General features: G+C 34.9%; 1 protein-coding gene and 1 pseudogene across 1 annotated transcript; one reads left to right on the forward strand and one right to left on the reverse strand.

Annotated features, from left to right (window-relative positions):
- Positions 1–217: 217 nt before the first annotated feature.
- On the reverse strand, positions 218–9,788 carry LOC128228646 (uncharacterized). The gene is made up of 13 exons (XM_052940077.1): positions 9,680–9,788; positions 8,016–8,158; positions 7,739–7,895; positions 7,237–7,443; positions 6,856–7,067; positions 6,446–6,672; positions 5,858–5,987; positions 4,739–5,743; positions 3,494–3,662; positions 2,983–3,072; positions 2,575–2,771; positions 2,258–2,467; positions 218–1,830 (listed from the first exon to the last, which is right to left on the reverse strand). The coding sequence occupies exons 2-13, from the start codon at positions 8,130–8,132 to the stop codon at positions 880–882; spliced, it is 3,672 nt and encodes a 1,223-aa protein (XP_052796037.1). The 5' UTR covers positions 8,133–8,158; positions 9,680–9,788; the 3' UTR covers positions 218–879.
- A 2,723-nt stretch (positions 9,789–12,511) lies between these two features.
- The window catches only part of LOC128226242 (uncharacterized), a 183,461-nt pseudogene continuing 174,464 nt past the window's right edge, over positions 12,512–21,508 (forward strand).

Raw genomic sequence — 21,508 nt, forward strand, 5'->3', positions numbered from 1 at the left:
ATTTGAAAACCTTCCTTTGAAATCGCGAGGAATACTTTTATGAATTTTATTCTGGAAAAATAGAACTACAGGAGCATGGCCATGAGTAGTTTTTAGAACATTGTTAACAATAACGTAGCGATTTTGGATTCCCTGAATGCCTTGAAATAACTACTCTGTCAAATCATTCCTCTCCCTAGAAACAAATAACAAAGTTGAGATATTATCTATGTTTTGAAGTTTATTACCAAACAAAGTAGAACTGTTAATCGCACTTTTGTTACCAGAACTGTTAACAGGTGATTTTCTCCGAGGGTCTGACCATGACTTAGTGCATGTTAGGGATGACATTTGGTCAAACTTTCCTAGCCAAACTCGTGCGGTTTTTAGAAAATATCTGAACGGCTCTTTCTTTCTTTCTTCTAAAGGGAGTCTAAGTTTTACTCTGGGTTTGGAATACAGGTAAAATTATAATTTTAACGTTGCATTAACTAGAATTGCAGATAAATTGTATAACATGACACTTACAATAGTCATCTCTCATTTAAAGATTTCCTTTTATCCAAAAATTAATAATGCTATATGTACAGCAACCTGATTTGAAATGCGCAACAAGCAGGCACAATACAAAGGATACGAATACAGCTTATAGATATATAACTTATATAAGCAAATGCACTTGTCTGGACAATTCCTTTTTCTCCAACCATTCTATGATCACAGATATTTTAATTTTAATACAGTCTGTAATTAGTATACAATTTACACAGTCACACAATGAATTGTATACACACAATTGGTAGTTCCTACTAACTGGCATTGAAACGAATAACATGTTTTTGTAAAAGTTTCATTGAAGCATGTACACTTTCATGTATATCGTATCAAGAGTTTTTCGTCTTAGTTTCTGTCTAAAGTTACAGTTCCAGTCCTCGCAATATTCTTGTTTTCAACAACTCTTGTGTTTGATTTAGCACTTACAACTTTCGATCGTTGAGATATTCGAGACTCCCTTTGCGAAAACGATGACTTAAGACCCATTTCTTTGCGAGTGTCATTGCTTGGTTCGGCCTCATCTAAGGTTCTGTTCGACTGTGATCGATTAAGTTGTAACCCATTATTTTGAACAAGTTGAAGCACATCATAATTTTCATGACCACTGCATGAATTTCCAGTACGTCTTCCTTGCCATGATGACTTTAAGGATTGTCTCAGTTGTCTACGATCAGAAATCGAAGTAGAGCGTTCAATAACACTCGTAAGATCGTGGTTCGATTCTCGGTATCCCGGAGTGGCTAGGAATCTCGAGGGCGCTCCCCTTTCATTCAGTGCACTGGCTCTTGCTGTTAGTACACGGTTACTAAGCTTTGCCGTTAATAACCGAGAATGTTCTCTTCTTTCAGATAAAGCCGTAGAAGTAGGAGTTGGGTATGCAGTTGACTGTCTTGAATTTACCTTCAAATATTTTCGAGAGGCTTTATCCTCTTCGTCAAAAAAGTCATCGGAAACTGCAGAGCTCTGACGATTAACATTATTGTGCAAGTCTTCATTTTCATTCAAAGATTCCTTATGTGTCCTGTACAAAACCTTCCCAGAACTGGAAGCAACAAGTCTTGAAGACTGTTTTCTATTGGCTGTGTGTATTTTTTTTTTTGGTACTTCTGTCGGCACGTTAGTGTTTTTCTTCGATGTACCAGGCACCTGCGACTGCTCTTGCTGTAATTTTTTCGACGGAGTAGATGTCGGAGTAATCAGAATAGACGATAACACCCTAGACTCGAGATCAGGGTCGCCAATAATAATGTTGCGTTCTTTATACATGTCTTTCGTGGTTTGTAGTATACCACTGATCTGGTATGCAAAAAGAGAAAATACATTCAATCTACATTACCATCTTTGTTCACAGTGTTGTGCTATTATTTCAGTATCATGCCGGTTGAAAGATATTGATTTTATGCATAAAACTAGCGACGATGGAAGACAATTATTTGAAGATAAAACCGTTAGTGTATAAGTTGTGCAAGTCTATAAAAGTTCGACAAAAGCATTTTGTTTAATGTTAACAGTGATGAAATTCGAAATAAACTAATCATTATTGAAAGTATTGAGATTATTTGCTTGATATGTATTATATGTAGACTCTACTAAGCGATATTGGTGTACGTCCGCTAAAGGCAATATAAATTATTGGTGAATTGTGATAATATACGCTTATTTTGATAAAATCATGACATTCTAATTAAAGAAAAAAAGTGAAAACAGGAACGATTGATTTCACCCATCGGAAGTAGACGGACAATGTGTTGTCTACTTTGCGAATTTGGTCCTCACTGTAGTACCCAATAATGGCATTCACTCGTTCAACAGTGTAAACATCAATAACGGGTTGGCAATTGTCTTCGTCCATCTCAATGTACTTTTCAAGCCGAGCCATTTCGACGAGGGTCGATTGCTGATCACGAAGTAAACGCTGCACATTTTTCCAGTTCTAATGAAAACGGAACAAATTGATTACTACCGGGCATAAGAAATTGGATAAATTGTTTACAATCTTGTCAATAGTTTTGTTTTGTATTTTATTCTTAGTATTTTTACCCGTAAGTAAGATTCGTCGATTCCAAGCAGCATGTACATGGCCACTAGGACAAGGCGAATCTCTATTTTTGGCGATCGTAACTGGCTAAGTTCAACCAGAGTTTGGCGGTCAATATCCGGTATATCAACGGTCCATCCTCCTTCATCAAGTTGCATGAGGAACTTTAAATGTGCCTCCACCTTCCTGATCTCTTTTGCTAGAAAATATGTTAATAAATAATCAACTCATAACGTACTCTTCGTTATTGTGATGTCAATAAATACATATTAAATTGTGTATGTTTGTTTGTATTTGGCTAAAGAAGTTCTTTTGCTAATTGTAAATTGTGCTTATTGTAAATTGTGCCCTTTAAAGTAATTGTTTAATATCAAGTGCTATTTCAGCAAATGGACACATGACAACAGTACCGAACAGGACGTCCAAATTTGCATTTCTGGTCGCGTAGAGGGCGTGCTCTGAGACATCTATCCGGTTCACCAGAAGAGCAACATGGAGCTCTGAAATTGATTAATGTAATCAATTTACATCATTACGTGTAGACAAGTTTTGACACTGTGCATTGCAGAATGTTTCTATTTAATACTATTTTTTGCATGTCGTATAGTTAAGATGCATAATGAAATATATAGAATGTACACTGTATTTTCATTTCAAACATTAAAGGATAATAGTGCAAATACAAATGTAGTTTAAAAAAAGTCATAAATTTACAAATTGCCATTAAAATCAATACACTTTCTTTATAATTAATTAAGATGTTGACTTCTTTGTGTCTTAATGTTTGTTTTCACAATACAATTCTGAGGCGGAGTATTACCTCTTTTAAATTAGATGTAAAATACGTATGTTTTGAATATACTTATTACACTTTAATTATTTTTAATATGCATACTATGAATTTGAATCGAAATAACGGACCTTTTTTGCAAGACAGGAACTCATGTCTCATCCGTGCTCCTATTACATCTGGGTCAGTGTTTGGAAGATCAAATCGTTCGCATGCGTCTAAAGCCTTCTCGAGCACAGGCAGATCACATTCTTTCATTGCGTCTAGAATCATGCCCCGTGCCTTTCGGCGGTAGTAGGGCTGTAAAAATGTTAATTTAGCGTAAAAATAACACAAAAATTTGTACTGAAGAGAAGGGTAATGAAGAATATCATATGCATATTGTGTAATCATGATCGCTGCGTTAAATAAGAATTCGTGTTTGCCCTACATTGTCAACCAATCAGGGGCACTAGATTTTCTAAAATGTTTCGTTTCTTATTTGTGAAGAATCTTATTTCTGAAGACGACTCTTCTGGATTAAGAAAATTTCTTTTACTGTGCATGCGCATATAGCCACGCATACTGTTTGCATATGCAAAGGCGGAATTTCAGTGTCAACGCTGATTTAAATGACGTCACATCATATTGAATTGATTGACAAGTCGTTTTGACAGGCGCACGGCTTAATTTTAAAGCTGATGCTCCGCTTCCTTAGGTTACTTATTCACGTAGAAATTACTTAATAAACTCTAACCTATACTAAGATTGAAATGATTTCTTTTTTATGGCGATAAAAATAGAATAATATATTAAACTACTTTTTTAAGTAAGAAACTGACGACAATTCCGCAGATGAATAAAGTGTAGCTATTTATTTTAAGTTTACCAAACACAGGAATCAAATTACGTGGATTCATTTTGAAAACAACTGTGGTGTTTATTTAAAAAAAACTAATGAAATAATGTTTCACTTCATGCAGTTTAATTAATCGATGGTGAAATTAGTATGTCAATGAATTGCAATGCTAAATTCATACGATGGAAACTAAACGGACAAACCCAAAAGCCAATATTTACCCTGTCTAGAGGCATAAGGCCTTGTCAGCTTTAACAAAACAATATAAGATATTTAATGATTTGACAACATGTGATATCTTGAATGTTGCATAGCATCTTACAGACTTTAGTAGTTTGTACATTGTGCACAAGTCGCATTCATGGTCGATACTTATCTACAATCTACTTAATGGCATATTTAACAAGTAAAATAAGATTAACAATCGTTTTCATCAAAACATAAAATAAAAAATAAGCTAGGTACATATGAACTAGCTGGCACACGAACTAAATATTGTAGAAAACAAGAAACAAAAACAATACGTAAGTTTGTTTACCTCATGCTGTCGTTCCTTTCTAGTGTGTATAACATAATTGCAAACATTGACAAGCCTGTTCCCCACTTTAACGTCCATGCGAAGAGCAAACTCGCCATTTCCAGGACAAGTTATCACAGTTTTCAACAAGAACACACCGTTCTTCGTTTCAATTTCACAGTTTACAAATTGACTTAGTTCATCACTAGACCGAGAGTTATGCAGAAGCTCAATAATCACGTCTGCAGGTTGTTGAAGAACAAAATACATGTATTCTGGTTCACTTTTTGAAACAAAAATTACGCTACCGATGTGAGAGGGAACGTAAAATCCAAGCTGTTGGGTGGAAGGCCCAGGTCCCCAACCGACGAGAGGTGGTTCTAATGGAAGAGGAATGGACCAGTCATGCACATCTTTGCAGACAAGTTTAACATCCATAATCCAGGGAGGATTATTGCCATATTCTGAGTATAATCCACCATACAGTTTCATTTTGTAAACACCTGGATGATTGAATCGAACTTCAAATGTTACACAACTACCTTCCTTATCAACAAGAACATATTTCTTTTCAACTGTTTCATCAACCTCAGTGTTTTCCTGCATATTGTTTTCAATACTTTTATCTAAATAGGCACACAAATGGTATCCAAATGTTACATCAGACAATTTGCTTCTTTTGAAACCTATTTTGATTCTAACTGGATCACCTGAATTGGACTCTAGAACACATTTGTCTTCACTGAGTAAAGTGAGATTATTTTGGAAAAATGGCGGCCGTTTGTAGGACTTTTCCAAAAAATCATCTTCAGAAATAGGCTTTTCCAAAAGTTGCCATTTTTCTTCGTCTGGTAGGTTCCTGTATACAAATTCGGTCGGATTTGTGAATATGAAATAATGGTTAAATGACTGAACTGCCATTGTTTGTTCATGTGCAGACGATTCACGTTCAGAGTCTCTTTCCAACGAAATCAAAGCTGTTTGCTTCTGTCGTGCAATACCTTTGCAAACCCAAAGAGGGTGCACCTGAAACATTCAGTATAAGACAAGTCTTAAACATATGTTGTTTGTTCGTTCCTCAAATGATAATGCAAAATGTTTTACGATGACGCAGAAGTAAATAAATCTTTTAAAGTTTACCAACTGCCAGCTGCCATCGACAAAAACAGCATTCCAGGAGTTCCGTAGGCCGCTAGTTTCTATCATCCCAACTTCATAAGACGAGCCCTTTGATATACCGTTGACTATTGCACATTTAATACCAGCTGCTCTGTAGTTTTGTTATCAAAATCAACATTATATATTTGAGATACTAATGTTATATGTTAATTTAGATTGTTGTGTTGTGATGCTCATGTTCAATGTTTGACTATTCTACACCGAAAATTATCTTCATATATAGAGTCAAATTTAGATAAATTAAGCGATACGGAGGTGTTAAACGCAAACTGTTTCAAAACTAGAATAAGTACACTTGCTGATGTCGCTATTATTGGTTGTAGAAGGTAGAATATTAGTGGCAAATATTAAATAACTTGTATGGTAATGAGAGTATTAGTAGTTGTAGTTGTAGCACAAACAACCGTAGCAGAATCCGCATCCGTATTAGGAGGAATAGTACTCATAAATTAGGTTTAAGTAGTGTTCGTTGCCTATGAACCGATAAGCAGTTTTTGTGACTGCAATAAACCCCTTAACATGTAACTTATCATTATACAATCTTCATACCTGCAGAGAAGAGCAAAAAACACGGGATATGTCCCAAGGTCATCCTGAATGAGCCGCATATAGCCGTTTGGTGTGTCAGGAGGGGGCACAGTTGTAAACTGGAAGTTTCCAATACCCTGTTTGCTGATCCATGCAAGTATTGTCTTAACCTTCAGACTTTCAGTTTGAAACTGTCCTGTCAAATCATCTACAAGGCTTTCGTAGGTCTCTGCCCTATGATCTTTGTGCTGATAATTGTGAACATACACATGAAAAGATTAAAGAAGTTTAAAAGGGTAGAATAAATAGCATTTGTATGTATTTGAAAATATATATGAATGTGTGTTTACTTATCCATCGAAATGGAACAGAAAGTGAAAATGTTTATATCATTGATCTAAAAACAGGTGCTACGTTATAAGATTATATACCTTTTCGGCAGCTTCTTCCGCCAGTGTGTCTTCAATGTTTTGAAAATGGTTGTGTAGATTCATTGCTGCTTCAAAATTGAACCGTCTGACTTGGCCTTTATGAGGGGCAATACTTGTATCTCTGGTAACAATACTTTGTACAACTCTCATCTCATGCCTTAGCCTTTCCGCAAACATTATGTCTTTCTTTGATGAATGGAGTCGACCAATTCCTGTTATTTTGTTTAGAACATATCGAAATATACAAATTATATACATTCACGACATTACACAACCTTATAACACTACATATGAGTATTTTTATGTTTTAGCTTTAAGTTGGCGTAAAGAAAACTACAATGCAATATACTTGCCGAACCAATACATGTTTGAAAAGCATACTTGTGTCGGCGGCCTTGAGCTCGGTTCTTGATAACGTGAGCGATTTCGAGGCAGGTCGAGACAACCACCTCGGGTCACCAAAATCATGTGAGTATGGCTCCGACCTTATTATGTGCGGCGTTTCAGGATATGCGACATCAAGTGGATCTGGCTCCTTTTTTTGACGAACCATCTTCTGAAAACTTGCTCCCACTGGCACGTGCATAGCTATTTGATAAATAAATACGGAATAAAAACCGTACCAGGTGTTTTAAATTGAATGAAAAAGAATACACACGGAAAGAAAGCTACTTATAAATCTTCTCTTAGTACAAGTTCTTCAGCCTAGATCACATTGGAACTGTTAACTCGCAGTACTGAGAGCATGCTAAATCGTAAACTTTAGACGATGTTTTCACTGCAGTCTGCGAAGGACATTTGAATATACTATATACTCGAATACTAGTACCTTATTGGCTTAATAAGTCGAAATTGTCAAGATCAAATGTGGCATGTTAGTTACCTTTTATTTTAGACAATTGATCATCGTCAATGGATGTAGTTTCATCGACGACAGCAAGTTTGTCAGGTCGTTGTTTATTGTCAGAGTGTTTCGATTTTGTCGAGTATGGCGGGGGCTTCGCTGCCGGATAATTACCTTCCTCCGTCGCAACTCCAAGCTACAAGGGGGTATACATTTTACTTATCGAGCTAAATACTTAAACAAGTTTTGGTAAATTCTGCATTAACTAAAGTCTATATCAAAGACAAGTTACACTAAAATATGTCGAAGTATTTACCGTATCTTTGTTGTTATTGACGTCATCGCTGTCCACATTCGTCTGTTCTAAATTGTTTGCAACCACTGTGTTATCATTAACGACTACGCGGATTGGCTTTGATTTTCCTTGTCCCATCGTTTATCGTGGGTGACTGTTGCAACCTTGAATATATATGGTATCACATTTTCTCGTTGTTTTTTGATGTTCAAACATATTGCAGCTTTGAACGTCAGCTATTGTTATACCATTTTGATAACTTGAATGCAAATTCAAACAAAAATAGACAATATATACATAAACCCTCATCATAATACTGATTGTGCATTCTTGCACATATGATAGGCATTTCCGGTGAAATCGAGCGTTCTCCAAGCTAGATAAGTCACGCGCGACAACGCGCCACTTCTTATTTCTTTTGCTTTGAAGTTTATGGAAAGTAATGTTTGGCGTTTCAATAGAGCGCGAGTGCATATTTATACATAAAATGCAATCACAAAATTAAAAAAAAAAATTCGTCAAACCCCGTTTTTAGAGGAATTATTTGACGTGAACCTTTATCTAAAATTTCTACGTCAGTATAAAACGTCACACGCACTTTTTGGTGAAATGCACAAAGTCATTTTTTTCTCCACAAATTGGTGATTTAATAAGGTACGCTAGAAAACATAACAATCATGTGTTTCCGTTCCGGATTTTATCTCGTAACCGGCTTACGTTACATCGAGTCAGACTTTTCGATCCAGATCGGTAATACATGATAGAAATTAGTATTCCCTCCTTCCGGATATTATTAAGTTAAACATCAACAGTTTTATTTTGCAATATGTCATTCAAATTACACTGACATATTATTTCAGAACATATTGGGAATAATCTTTATGATTAAGAAGGGTGAAGAGGTGATTAAGAGGTGAAGATTAGAACGCTTTTTTATTTTTGACCAATATATGACGGCATATGTGTTAAGTTGTGATTTCTGAAGCATGGTACCCATTGTAAGCCGATAAGTGATCTCATTGGCTGTACATGTAGGTAATACTATTATAGTAATTAGTTACCGGCACTAGTAACTTGATATAAATTATCCCTGCCAGAAGAGATAATAAGTTAATAACATGTTGTATTTGGCAATTTTTTATACTGGGACAAAATTAAGTTTGTGAACTTAAACCTAAATTTCGTGAACATCTGAAAATCTAGTTTTACAAACGGATATGCGTTTCATTAAAATGATTTCAGTAACATATATTAAACACTTGAAACTACACGTACAAGCTTATAAGCCTAGAATTTAACCAATATCCTGTTTAAAAAGATTATTGCCAAGCAGTCACGCAGCAAGATAGCATATATATTTCGCACGTATGAAAATAACGTTTTATTAAATGTTTGGGGAACCGCCTTGGCACGGTAGGTCAAAACTCAGTAAGATATAACTCACAGTGCCCAACCTCACACGTGTCCTAACATTTACCAGCAAAGTCTTATTACCATAAGGGCACGGACAGGATGGGCACCCACAAGTACCACATGTCTTGAATGATCTATTTACTTTTCGCGAGTTCGCAATATCTTTAGCTTTTGTCTATAAAAACATATTTGCCAAAACTATATAACTAAAGCTAACGTTCATATTTCAAATATGTATATTGCGCTAAATTACAATGATAGGAGATACTTACGCACAAAATAATTCCGTTTACATTATTTAAGCGATCTCCATGTTGCATTCGAAATAATTAGAAGCCTAACACTTTTCATGATTGTAAGATTGAAATAAATTAATGTTTGGAGATACAACTTGTTAACAACCATTGATACTCGGTAGAATAGCCAGCCATTCATCTGGTAACAATTCAATGTAACATAAAGACAAAAGACTTAATCAAACCACGGATGGCACAAAAAGTGTAACAATGGTCTGTATGAAGCTATTATTAACAGTCCCTTAGATTGCTCGACTAACAAGATATTTTGTTATGAATAAATCAGTGTATTGATGGCTATTCACGTTTAATTGCAACCACGAAAATAAACCTTAGATATTTTGGGGACCTTATTTATATAGTCTTAATTAAAATGTTACCGATATTATACATGGTTATATCTAACCTCGGTATACCGGCGTTTATTTCTCTAAACATTTTAAGTCTCTTGCAAGGTTTCTATTAATAAGTTTGTATGGAAATAATTGACAAACGAAATTTAATAATAAAATATTAAATGATTTTATCGGTTTTAATCAAACACCTCATGGCAGCTCTCGATCAGTTAATTAGTACAACTGGGGATAAACGATACACCAACGTGTTTCGATGTATATTGCGATACGCTAGACCCGTATCATGATAAATTGCGATACGTTTTAAAATGTTTATTTATCGGGTTCAATTAAACGCCAAGTGACTGCTTTCGTACAATTAAATGTATAATTAACGCTGTAACGATACAATACGCCAAGTTACGTATCGCTTTATATATATGGGGTGAGGGCATGTTAATTTTCTTAATTTAAAACCCAAATTTATGCATTGTCCTGCATAACCAGACTTTAACACAGGGGTTTTTCACATTTTGAAGGATTTCTAAACCTCAATATATGTCTTTTTTCATTAAATTCAAAATTAATGTGACAGCAACTTTGCCTATCTGATGCATACTATAATTATTTTTTTATCTTCAGGTGGCTATAGGTTTCTTCATACATTTCTGTTTTTTTTTCTCACCCCGTGATGTACATAAAAATATGTTAGTTTAGAAATGTGGCCGTGTTTCACTATGGCTGGTATTCTCAATATGTTACTCCATTCACATGTATAATGTAATAGTATGCGCATACCAAACGATTGAACACTTATCAGTCGTAAATCAGTTGACTTTAACTGACTGATTTGATAATTTATTAAGTCTTGTCAATACAGCCAGTTCCTTCATAAAAAAAGTGCTTTAAATTACTAAATGACAGAATATTATAACTAACCTCAACTATTTCTGCCGCTGTCAAACACGATATTATTTTACGATGTAAAATTTACAATTCTGTTAAAGACACCGAATGTGTCTTAAAAGCTGAAGCTTCGTCAACACTGCTTAAAAACGCCCTTGGTCGCAATCTATATCGGAATTGTTCATTATGCGCCTCAATGTATTGTTTTTATCACAACTCGCCGATCATATTTATTATACATATGTGAATCAGGTTTAAAGTTAATACTATCACCGATTGCATCTTTCTTGGAGATAATTTGTTAGATTCTTTCTCGGTGACAGTTTGTAAGGTTTCTTATGTCTCTATTAGACATTTGTTATTCTTTCGGACTTCTAGACAAAAATAATTTCTGCATGAAGTAGGCAGATAGAGATGCATGGTATGTGCTGCATATGGTAGCAGTATAACTCAAAGAGAAATTACCTTTCTTGAATAACATCCGCTATTTACCCTAAAAGTTCAATCCTAAACTATTAGCATCGTGACGCTATAAGATCATATTGTTTGATGGTGCTTTGCAACTTAAACGTAGTACTTTTTCAAAATGAGGGGGAGTTTGGCCACTGCAAGCATGGGCGAAATCGAGGGTATTACAACATCGGTAATCTGTTTTGGGTTGCTGCCCTTTTATTTCGAAAAATAAATAAAAATACTAAATTTCTAGAGAAAGAATTTAGGGCATGTTTTGTAATGTTTTCTTACTGTATGTATATTATACTATAATTAAAATGCATAGTACATTTAATATCATACAATAAGTGTTCTCCGTTCACTTTGCACATCGAAAGTTGTTTAAAAAGGTAAAGGGGTTTATTATAATAGGGAACATTTCTATTAAAATACACATCGAATAAATTTAATAATAAAGAGATAAAATAGTGCTTACTTACACGGAATATTAATCCGACTCACTTCAGAACTCGTCTGGAAAGCGTTTTAAGTAGGCCGGACAGACATGTAGTGCAGCATAATCTACAAAGAAGGGAACAGTATAAAAAAAATAATGAGAAATGCTTTAAGCATAAAATCGTTCGGACAATGCACTCATAAATATTTCATAATAAAGAAAAAGTAATGTAAATGTCACTTATAGTTTAATTAAAAAATCGTCCGGACAATGTACTCATATATATTTTGTACGGACAATGTACTCGCCTTGAAAATTGTCCTGAACTTTTGTTTAACACGGAACTATCACTTGAAACTTACAACGAAGTAAATATTTGCAAATTTAAATGTATTTATTATCGGAATTGATAATGTAAAATTCGGTTGTGAGGTAGATTTTGTAGGGTACTGTAGTTTATATAAGTTTTACATTTTCCTCGAGGAAATTACAAGTATCGGGTTATGTACTGATTTGGGAAATCATTCGATAAGCAAGTGGGGTACGGAGAGGATCGTGTCATTGTACACTAGTAGCGTGTTTTATTATTGTGAACACTATAATTTTTTTTTGGACATTGGAAATTTAGAAATTAAATACTTAATATTGCTATTTAATTTAATAAGCCACTGCTAGGCTATGTTTGGGGGGACGGAAACAGAAGGCAGTGTTTTGAGGAAGGAGTCGGAGGCCGGTCGTAGCGACACACCGGAAGGAGGAGCTGGCATGCCACGTGGCCAGGGAGAACAAGGTCCAAGAACAAAAATCGGTTGCGGACGGAAAGGACACTTCGGGCGGGAGTGCGAGCTGGTCGGCGGGTCGTCTGTCTAACGAGAGAGCGGCATCGGAGGGCCTAAACAATGATAAGTACTTTCATGATGATAGTGACTGTTTGGGTGAAAATGACATTGATAGGCATTGTTTAGACAAGTATAGTCCAGTTTCAGGCATAAGTGTAAAAGGAAATTTAAAGTCACATGTTTCTTTTTGGAAAACTATTGGTGCTAATCCAGATGTTGTAGACACTATAGAAAACGGATATAAAATCCCCTTTCTGAAAAGTCCTGATAAATCCTTTTCAAACAATAATAAATCGGCATTGTTAAATATGGATTTTGTTGAGGAAATTGTATGTGACATGCTCAAAAATGGCTTTATTATTGAAAGTAAAACAATTCCATACGTGGTGAGTCCTTTAAGTGTGTCAATTAAAAAATGTATTTGGAAAGAAAAAATGAACTATTTTACATGTGCTGACTTGTCAAGCACACGGTGTGCTGGTAGTTCCGAAGTGGCCAAGCTCACCTTTCTGGCCTCTTCTGTTTGATGCAGTTTTTTCCAAGAAACATTATGTTCTTGATGTAATGGAATTTGATAAAGAACAGGGAATATTTGTCTGTAATAATGCTTCTGTGTTTGGTGCTAGAAGGTTCTCTAGCAGAGTTCTGGTAGTTCGGTTCTAAATACAAATGATGTAACCAATGAGAAAATGAGAAAATGAGAAATGAGAATGAGATGAGAAAATAAGGTTTTTATCATCGTATTTCGTAGTTATTTTAAAATAACTTACGTAAAGATATTATTTGAAAATGTGTGTTTCTTATACCATTTACATCTGATGTAAATGAGGTTCGTACACTGTGTGCGAAGTATAACATAATATGTTTAGTCCCTTGGACAGTTCCGCTTGTATCAGATACTTGCGAAGTCGTACTCTGAGTGCGAGGATTATTTTATGCATTGCAGAATATAGAATGTGCATTTTCTGTAGAAGATATGAAATGTATTGTACACCATTTTGGAAGTTCAGAGGCATTGGTTGACATTCGTTTTGTAACTATGTGTCTAATAAGTTTTTCAGGTTTTTTAAGATTTAATGAACTGGTTTCTATAAAAAGATCAGATTTATCCATTCTTGAAGATTGTGTTAAAATATTCATAAGTAAAAGCAAAACAGATCAACTACGTCATGGTGAAACGGTGACAATATCTAGAACAAATTCATTGTTGTGTCCAGTATCATATTTGGAAAAATATCTTATAACAGTTGGTATTGAGGAAAGTTCCACAGAATATATTTTTAGAAATATCATGTGTTGTCAAAAATCAAAAAGATGTGTATTATCGGGTGTAAAACCCATGTCGTATAGTAGAGCCAGGGAAATTTTGTTGGAAAAAATCAAATTTATGGGCATGAACCCTGAAAAGTATGGGCTTCATTCTTTCCGTTCAGGGGGTGCTACGGCGGCTGCTAATGGGGGTGTCCCTGAACGATTGTTCAAAAGGCATGGCAGATGGAAATCTGAAAATGCAAAAGATCGTTATGTCAGGGAATCGGATGGCACTAAGAAATTTGTACCTCTTAATCTTGGTTTATAGATTACATGAATTGTTATACAATTTAGGTATATTTCATTCATTGATATACTTTTGACTGTTGTTTACGCACCCGTTCTTTTACTGTCGATAAAATACCCCGCTTGTTGGCACACCTATATTGTGTTCCTTTGTTTGTCTTTACTTAAGGTTAAGATAATAAATATTTTATGTTTGGCATAAAATGAAATGAAATAGAAAACATAAATGTATTTATTATCGGAATTGATAATGTAAAATTCGGTTGTGAGGTAGATTTTGTAGGGTACTGTAGTTTATATAAGTTTTACATTTTCCTCGAGGAAATTACAAGTATCGGGTTATGTACTGATTTGGGAAATCATTCGATAAGCAAGTGGGGTACGGAGAGGATCGTGTCATTGTACACTAGTAGCGTGTTTTATTGATTACAAAAAATGATATACAAATAGATGATTGTTTCTGTGTTATTAACGCATATTTATTTTTCAGTTTGGTATTGTTTGTGTTACCAACGTACGAATGGGAGTTTATTCGTGTAGAGGGCTGTGAGTGGCATTGATTCCGGACATTACTACAATGCAGAAGCATTCATCACTGTGTATAGGAACATTGAGCCATTCACCATGTTATGGTTATTCAGGGAATCAGTGCCTGTGTGAATGTTATTGAATTGTCAGAATATACAAAATAAAATACCCCGCTTGTTGGCACACCTATATTGTGTTCCTTTGTTTGTCTTTACTTAAGGTTAAGATAATAAATATTTTATGTTTGGCATAAAATGAAATGAAATAGAAAACATAATCAATATTTTGTAGACTTTTGTTTCATATTCCTGCTTTTTGCCCTAAAACACACGGAAATCAGACTGATTCGGACAATGTACTCACAGAAATAAAATCTGTATCGAGTTTCAGGCTTAAACTAAGCAAACCTTCGAAAAACAAATCACACGCGAGTAAACTGTGTTACAATGCGGGTACTCTGTGCCAATTCTAAAGATCTTACCTTTATATTTACCATCCGTAAACGCCGAATTTATGTGTTGATGCGGTCGAATTATTCGCCATCTTGTACGGCCAATGTACTATAGTGATCACGTGATACTCCCCTGTGTTGGTATTATCATTAAAACCTATTATCTCGGATATGGTATTATAAATATAACTACTTAATGATATCTTATCTGCAATTTCATTGGCTGAAAATGTAGATTGTATTCTTAGAAAAAATAGTTTTTTTATAGCGCCCCTACCCGAAACATTCCGACACATCAGTCGTTGTTTCGATGACATAGGTTATGGAGAAGCAGATACAAAAAAGATTGTAAAATGTACGACACCAAGCGTACTAGTTTAGGACTATTTTTTACTTTGGTAAAGGTAGTTCGCATAGAGTATTGTTTCCGCAACTGGTGGGCACAACATGCAAAATAATGTATGATTAACATAGCCAGCTTTATTTCGTATTCCTTTCAAAGGCGATAAATCCTTATGTTTCTTCAGGCGAAAAACATACTCGACAGCGCCATCAGAAGAGCAACAGCGCCACTACATTTATAAATATATGCATAATTACTTTATAAGAAGTGCTTATTAGTTGTGTTGTGTACGTACTATCAATGATATTGATATTTGCATGTGCCACAATGTCCTTACGGTATATGTTAGCACCAAAGTGTTTTTGAAATACTAGCAGACCTCAAAATATGCACATGTCCGATTCGAGAGAAAATCTCCTGGCACCACAGTTCTCAAAATATTGCAACAAAATTTCTGCCAACCTTCAGTAAAATTGTTTTTACACCGTACTACATTCTTTAATATTCGAAATAAGTCCTTTCAATAAAATTATCAAATAAAATATAAATCATACTCACGTCAATAGAAGTAAACACAAGGCATAGCTGCACCACGGAAGTGTCGATAGCTCATTTTCTTTGCACCACTGATGAGTGGTGGAGTTGGCGTTTTGTGGCCGTGCATTTTTTGTTAGTAAACTAATTTTACACTATTTTAAACTCAAATCAATGGTTAATTTCTTTCGACAAGACTATCACTTGGATAGTTTTTTATTTGAAGGGGCAAAAAAAAACAGGGCTGAAATAGTCAGATTCATGGATCAGGTTGAGGTGAGCCAATATTGACATTAAATCATATTAATAGTCGACTGGCAATTTGGGAGATATTTATTTAAGTCAACGAACCCGTCAAGGTTCATCCAAAATTACAACATGATGTAAAGTGACGTTATTCATACGGGTGATTCGCGGCGATAAAGAACCAAGGGCACCGAGATTAACCTACCTACCAAGTTTCAAATGAATCTATCAAGGGTGCGACCTTTCGTTTTGAGGGCTCGGTTGGAAATATCCGAACATGTTTTTGTCCATATCGACTACAATATTTTTCAACCAATTCTCGACCATTTCAATGGCACAAACCCTCTGTATTGGTTTTATAGATTTCTCTGTTGCCCAGCATTTGCCAAACTGCTTGGGAAAGCATTACCTTTCTTTCAAACCAGATTTCATCCACCCTTTGTGTTCTTACTCCTAGGTTTGACATGAAGTATACTATACCACAGTGATATTACATGAACAGATAAATCGAACAGATCAGTGCTCATGATAAAAAAACGTTCCCAGTTTTACCACAAGGAAAAATAATATGGGGTCCGGTCTTACATAAAATAACTGTTATTATGTTTCAGCGCATATGGTTCCGCAAAATGGAACAATAAGCAATTATGAATACATATGTTTCTAAATGTTTAAGTATGTGCCAGATTTTCAAATATTCATTAAGGTTTTCATCGACCGCTCTTGTAATCTTGGGTTACCGTTAATACCTACATTATTACGCTTTCCGGAAAATAAAATCATGATATGAGATCGAGGTTTGCATAACTACTGAGAAAACTATTGTTCTCTCCTTCTCCGCATTAATTACAATAATATATTAACGTTCGCCGACTATCATATATTTTCTAGGAGTACAGTTCTACCCTCGATTTTAGTAAATATTTAACAAATTTTTGTAAACACATTTTCTCTTGTTCATTAACTAGCTACAACCAAATGTTTTATAACACACGGTAATAATTAAAAGTTACCCTTTATAACACCGAACAGAGCAGTTACATCACCCACTCCTCTCGTGTTAGAGTTAAACAAAAGCGCTTATATAAGTTTTGATGTTTATTTTCAATAACTCGTTTTGTGGGTGCAGTAAATGCTACTTATAGAAAACGCTTTGTAACGTCTCAACATTTCTATTATCGCGTAGGATTGATACCTCTTTAAATGATATATAAACTTGAAGAGAATGACATTGTGGTATTATACCGCAACCATTTTCATTAAGAAGTATACTTTTTGATAAATTCTTATGGATTCATTAAAAAACGTTGGTGTATGGTTAGGACAGTTTATCCAAAAGGCACCCGTGCCACGTACACTGTCGTTGTCCGATATTCGGAGAACATCAACCGTTGACAGTTCTGGTTACAGAAGCGCTCCTGACAGTTATACGACACTTGGAAAAAACTTTCGGCATCTAGACAGCCTTCGAAAAATATGCAATGTCTCCCTCGGAGGTGTAGCTGCCAGGAACGCTGGGGAGAGGAAGGACTCGACAGAGAGTGATATTTCAAGGGCATTTGAGGAATTCAAGAACGAGAAACGTGACGAAGATGATGGAGAACTTAGAATTTTAGAAGACGGCAATTTTTTCTGTAATTTACAGAAAAAGATGACTTCGGTTCAAACACAAGACAGCGTCTTGTCCGGTGATTCGGGACTGTTTCTTGACTATGATAAAGAGCAAGGGTTATCGTTGCAAACAAATATGTCTTCTGCTGCCGACAAACGCATCGGACCGCAGATCAGTCAAGAGACGACGTACAGTGTCTGTACATCTGCTATGAGGAAGACCAAAATCACAGAAGAAGAAACCATAGATTTCATTTCGAAATATTCTGCAGAGAATAATAAGACGCAAACAAAGGTAGCAAAGCAAGATTGTAAAAAGCCATATAAACACTCATTAAAAGAGAATAAGAAGAAAGGTGTAATAAAACTAAGTCTACAATATTTTGATCAAAGCAACCAGTTGCGTGTAATATTGATGACAGGAAGACAACTGCCAATTAGTAATGGAACGGCAAAAATGAAATTATTTATTGACGACGATACATTTAGTCAAGTGCACACAACCTGCAGAAAAACTGTTAGCAAACACGACATCAATTTTGGAGAAGTTGTATACATACACACAGACGATGTATGCAAGAGTCGTGCGTTGATACTTAAATTGTTCAAGATTTCGAGAATATTTGGGCGAAAAAAGTGCTTAGGACAGGCTTCAGTACCTTTGGACCAACTGGAAATAAACCTCGACACGACTGTTGAAATAACCCTGACAAAAACATTGGAAATCAGACCGGTAACACCATTTGTTTTTTCTGCCATTAGAATGAAAAATACAAATTACCTATGAGTTAAGGCTTAAAAAGGACATCACACTTGTTTATCATCGAATAAGGAAATCAATATAAGCTATTGGTAAATGTGCATTGTCAAGTCAAGTCGCATGTTGGTATTGTGAATATAATTGGTAAGTGGTGTTAAGCTGGAAAAATGGTTGGATTTATTTCAGGAGAAAAGGGATATAAGAGTTGTCAAACAAGACCAGTCTATCCTTGCTCAAACCCGTGCATCTATAGCATCATCATCTGATATGAACGCTTTGACGTGAGTATACGTAACATATCCTTTATCTCAAAAATGATGTTTAATGTTTTTAAACCTTTTGAAAAATGAATAAAAACCATGTCTGCTAGGGAAACACTTTAATAAAAATGTTCAAAATGGGCTTTTATATCTGTAGACCACTGATGCATAGAAGAACTCGTTCCGCCACTTTGAGTGGATGCTGGCAGAGTGAATTGATGTCGAATAAGCGACATTCCCAACATGGACGTATGAACGCTTCTCTCCTATATCAGACAAATGCGTAAACATGATGAACTGTATAAAATAATATAATGACATTACAACTCTTACATATGTTTGTTAATGTACATTTTAGCAACACTGCGGTTTGATGCATACATTATGAACATCAATATTTTTTTACAATGAATGTGCTGCTTTGGTTGCCCACTTTTTGTCACTGAACTAACTTGGAAACTAGTGTGTTATTTTTAGTCATTTATACATAGTTTACATTAACAAATCTTCTTTAATATATATATGTGTAGTGTAAAGTGGCTTTTATAAAGAGATAAAAATGTCCCCAAAACTGATATGTATCTGTACAAATGCGTGCTTTTTACCGTATAATCATGTTTCTGTACAATAATAATTGTAGTATACATCTAAACCGACTAGGGAGATGAATACATAGTGCTATTGTTATTTTAGTTGTTCTTTACTTCAGCTTGTTTTGGAAGACTTTATACGCTGGTTTGAATAAATCCCAAATCGGTTTCCAAGATTTAAACAATTCAACGTGTTTTTGAGGCTTGAGCCACCTATCGTTTGGTTTATAAGCGGATACCTATACCACTACACTACTCTTACCATTCTGTTTTTCACATGGACTCTTCAGGAATTGGCCGGAAATTGTTTGGTACCAAACAAGCGTTTACGGTAGCAAAATTAGGAAAGTGGGAGCAAACCCGCGCAAACCGTAGCCGAATAAGCCTGGCAGAATTAGATCGGCAACACGTTTTGTGTAATTGGATGCAATATTTTAGCACTTAACTGTTTGTATTTAAAATGGCGGACATTCTGTTTCATTTCTAAGACATTTTTGCAACATGTTTACAAAACTTTCAGCAGCTCTCGAAAAAGAAATGTGTTTTTCAGAAAAATGAGTACGGTTAATCCTACAAATGAAAAGAAAAACAACAACATATACTGTAGCCTAAACCTTAAAAGAAACATAGCCCATGAACCTTTTCTTGGCAATAAGAACACCCCATTCTCAGCACGGTTTAACGTTTAATGACGTAATCGGCATGCACATTGTGACATGTTTATACGATTGCTAGGCCTAAGGACAAACAATGTAACAATCCCTAAAGGTTATTTTTGAAAAAGACATATGAACTTAATATATTATTTTTAAAAAAAATGTCTTTAACTAATCTTCCCGAATTCAAATGTTCTAAAGCCATTTAGGTTAAACTTTACTCAAGGCTGTTCTCATTAAAAATATATGATGATAGCTTTATTTTTTTATTCCTTGACATGGCGAAATTCTGATGTTTCCTATATTTTTCTTTTCACATTACACCGAAATATTTTAATTTTCCTTATATTTTTTTCTGCATGACTTTGGAAATATATTGGCGTTTTTATTCTGTATTCTCGGGACTAATCGACCTTCTTCATAGCCCATTAGCCCAACAATGCTGCTTTAAATAATTATAATTTTGTATATATTGATCGTCAGTTATAACGATAAAACACATGATAAAATGTTTATTTGGCAGTTTTACTCGTAGTTTTATCCTCTTTGATATCTTATCAGTATAGTTATCAAAAATGTTCTGGAATGCGTTATGAAAAAAACGAATATGAAGAATGTTACTTTCGATGTTTTCATTCTAAACTTGATAGATGCAATCGTATTCTGCTTATGTATGTATGTATGTATGTTTGCACAAAAAAGTAATATAATTTACTTCCCAGTGTATCTGCTTCTTATTACATTAATGACCGTGTTATTTTACATATTCATATGAGCACTTTACCGTCAGCCCCAATAAAAAATAATATTTTGTATACATTGACAGTAAGCGTGGGCTTCATGGAGAAAATGCGATTCGCCAAACGTCAAGCCTCCCATCAAGCTTGATTAGGTCGTAGACTCTTTCTTCAAGGAATATTGTCTGGATATCGAATTATCACACGATATGTCTATCTTATAGCATTTGCTCATAGACGATTTTTATTATCAAGACGTATTTATACGTAAAATATTTTTTGTACCAAATAATGCATTTAATACTCATTATTATTCTGTAGACGATTTTTTTATGCGAGACAGAAATAATCCTTTTACATGTCCTCGTTCAATTTTAATCATTTGAGCTTTCCGTTTGCCAAGAAACCAAGTTGATGTATTGTTATAGTCGGCCGACGATCATTGTCCAAAAGCTTCAACAATGTTTATTACTAACACACTGTTTAAGATATTCAAATGTCACTTCGTACAAATAGTGCCAGAGACAATATGGATAGGTATAGCATGGCCTGCAATACCAGCT

The sequence above is a fragment of the Mya arenaria genome, chromosome 3, assembly GCF_026914265.1.
Source record: "Mya arenaria isolate MELC-2E11 chromosome 3, ASM2691426v1".
Lineage (NCBI taxonomy): Eukaryota > Metazoa > Mollusca > Bivalvia > Myida > Myidae > Mya > Mya arenaria.

Coding starts and splice junctions, on each gene's coding strand:
- LOC128228646 (XM_052940077.1), bottom strand. CDS start 8,132: ATGGGACAAGGAAAATCAAAGCCAATCCGCGTAGTCGTTAATGATAAC. Junction 5,744..5,857: donor TCGATGGCAGCTGGCAGTTG/GTAAACTTTAAA, acceptor TGAATGTTTCAG/GTGCACCCTCTTTGGGTTTG. Junction 2,772..2,982: donor AAATTTGGACGTCCTGTTCG/GTACTGTTGTCA, acceptor CATATTTTCTAG/CAAAAGAGATCAGGAAGGTG.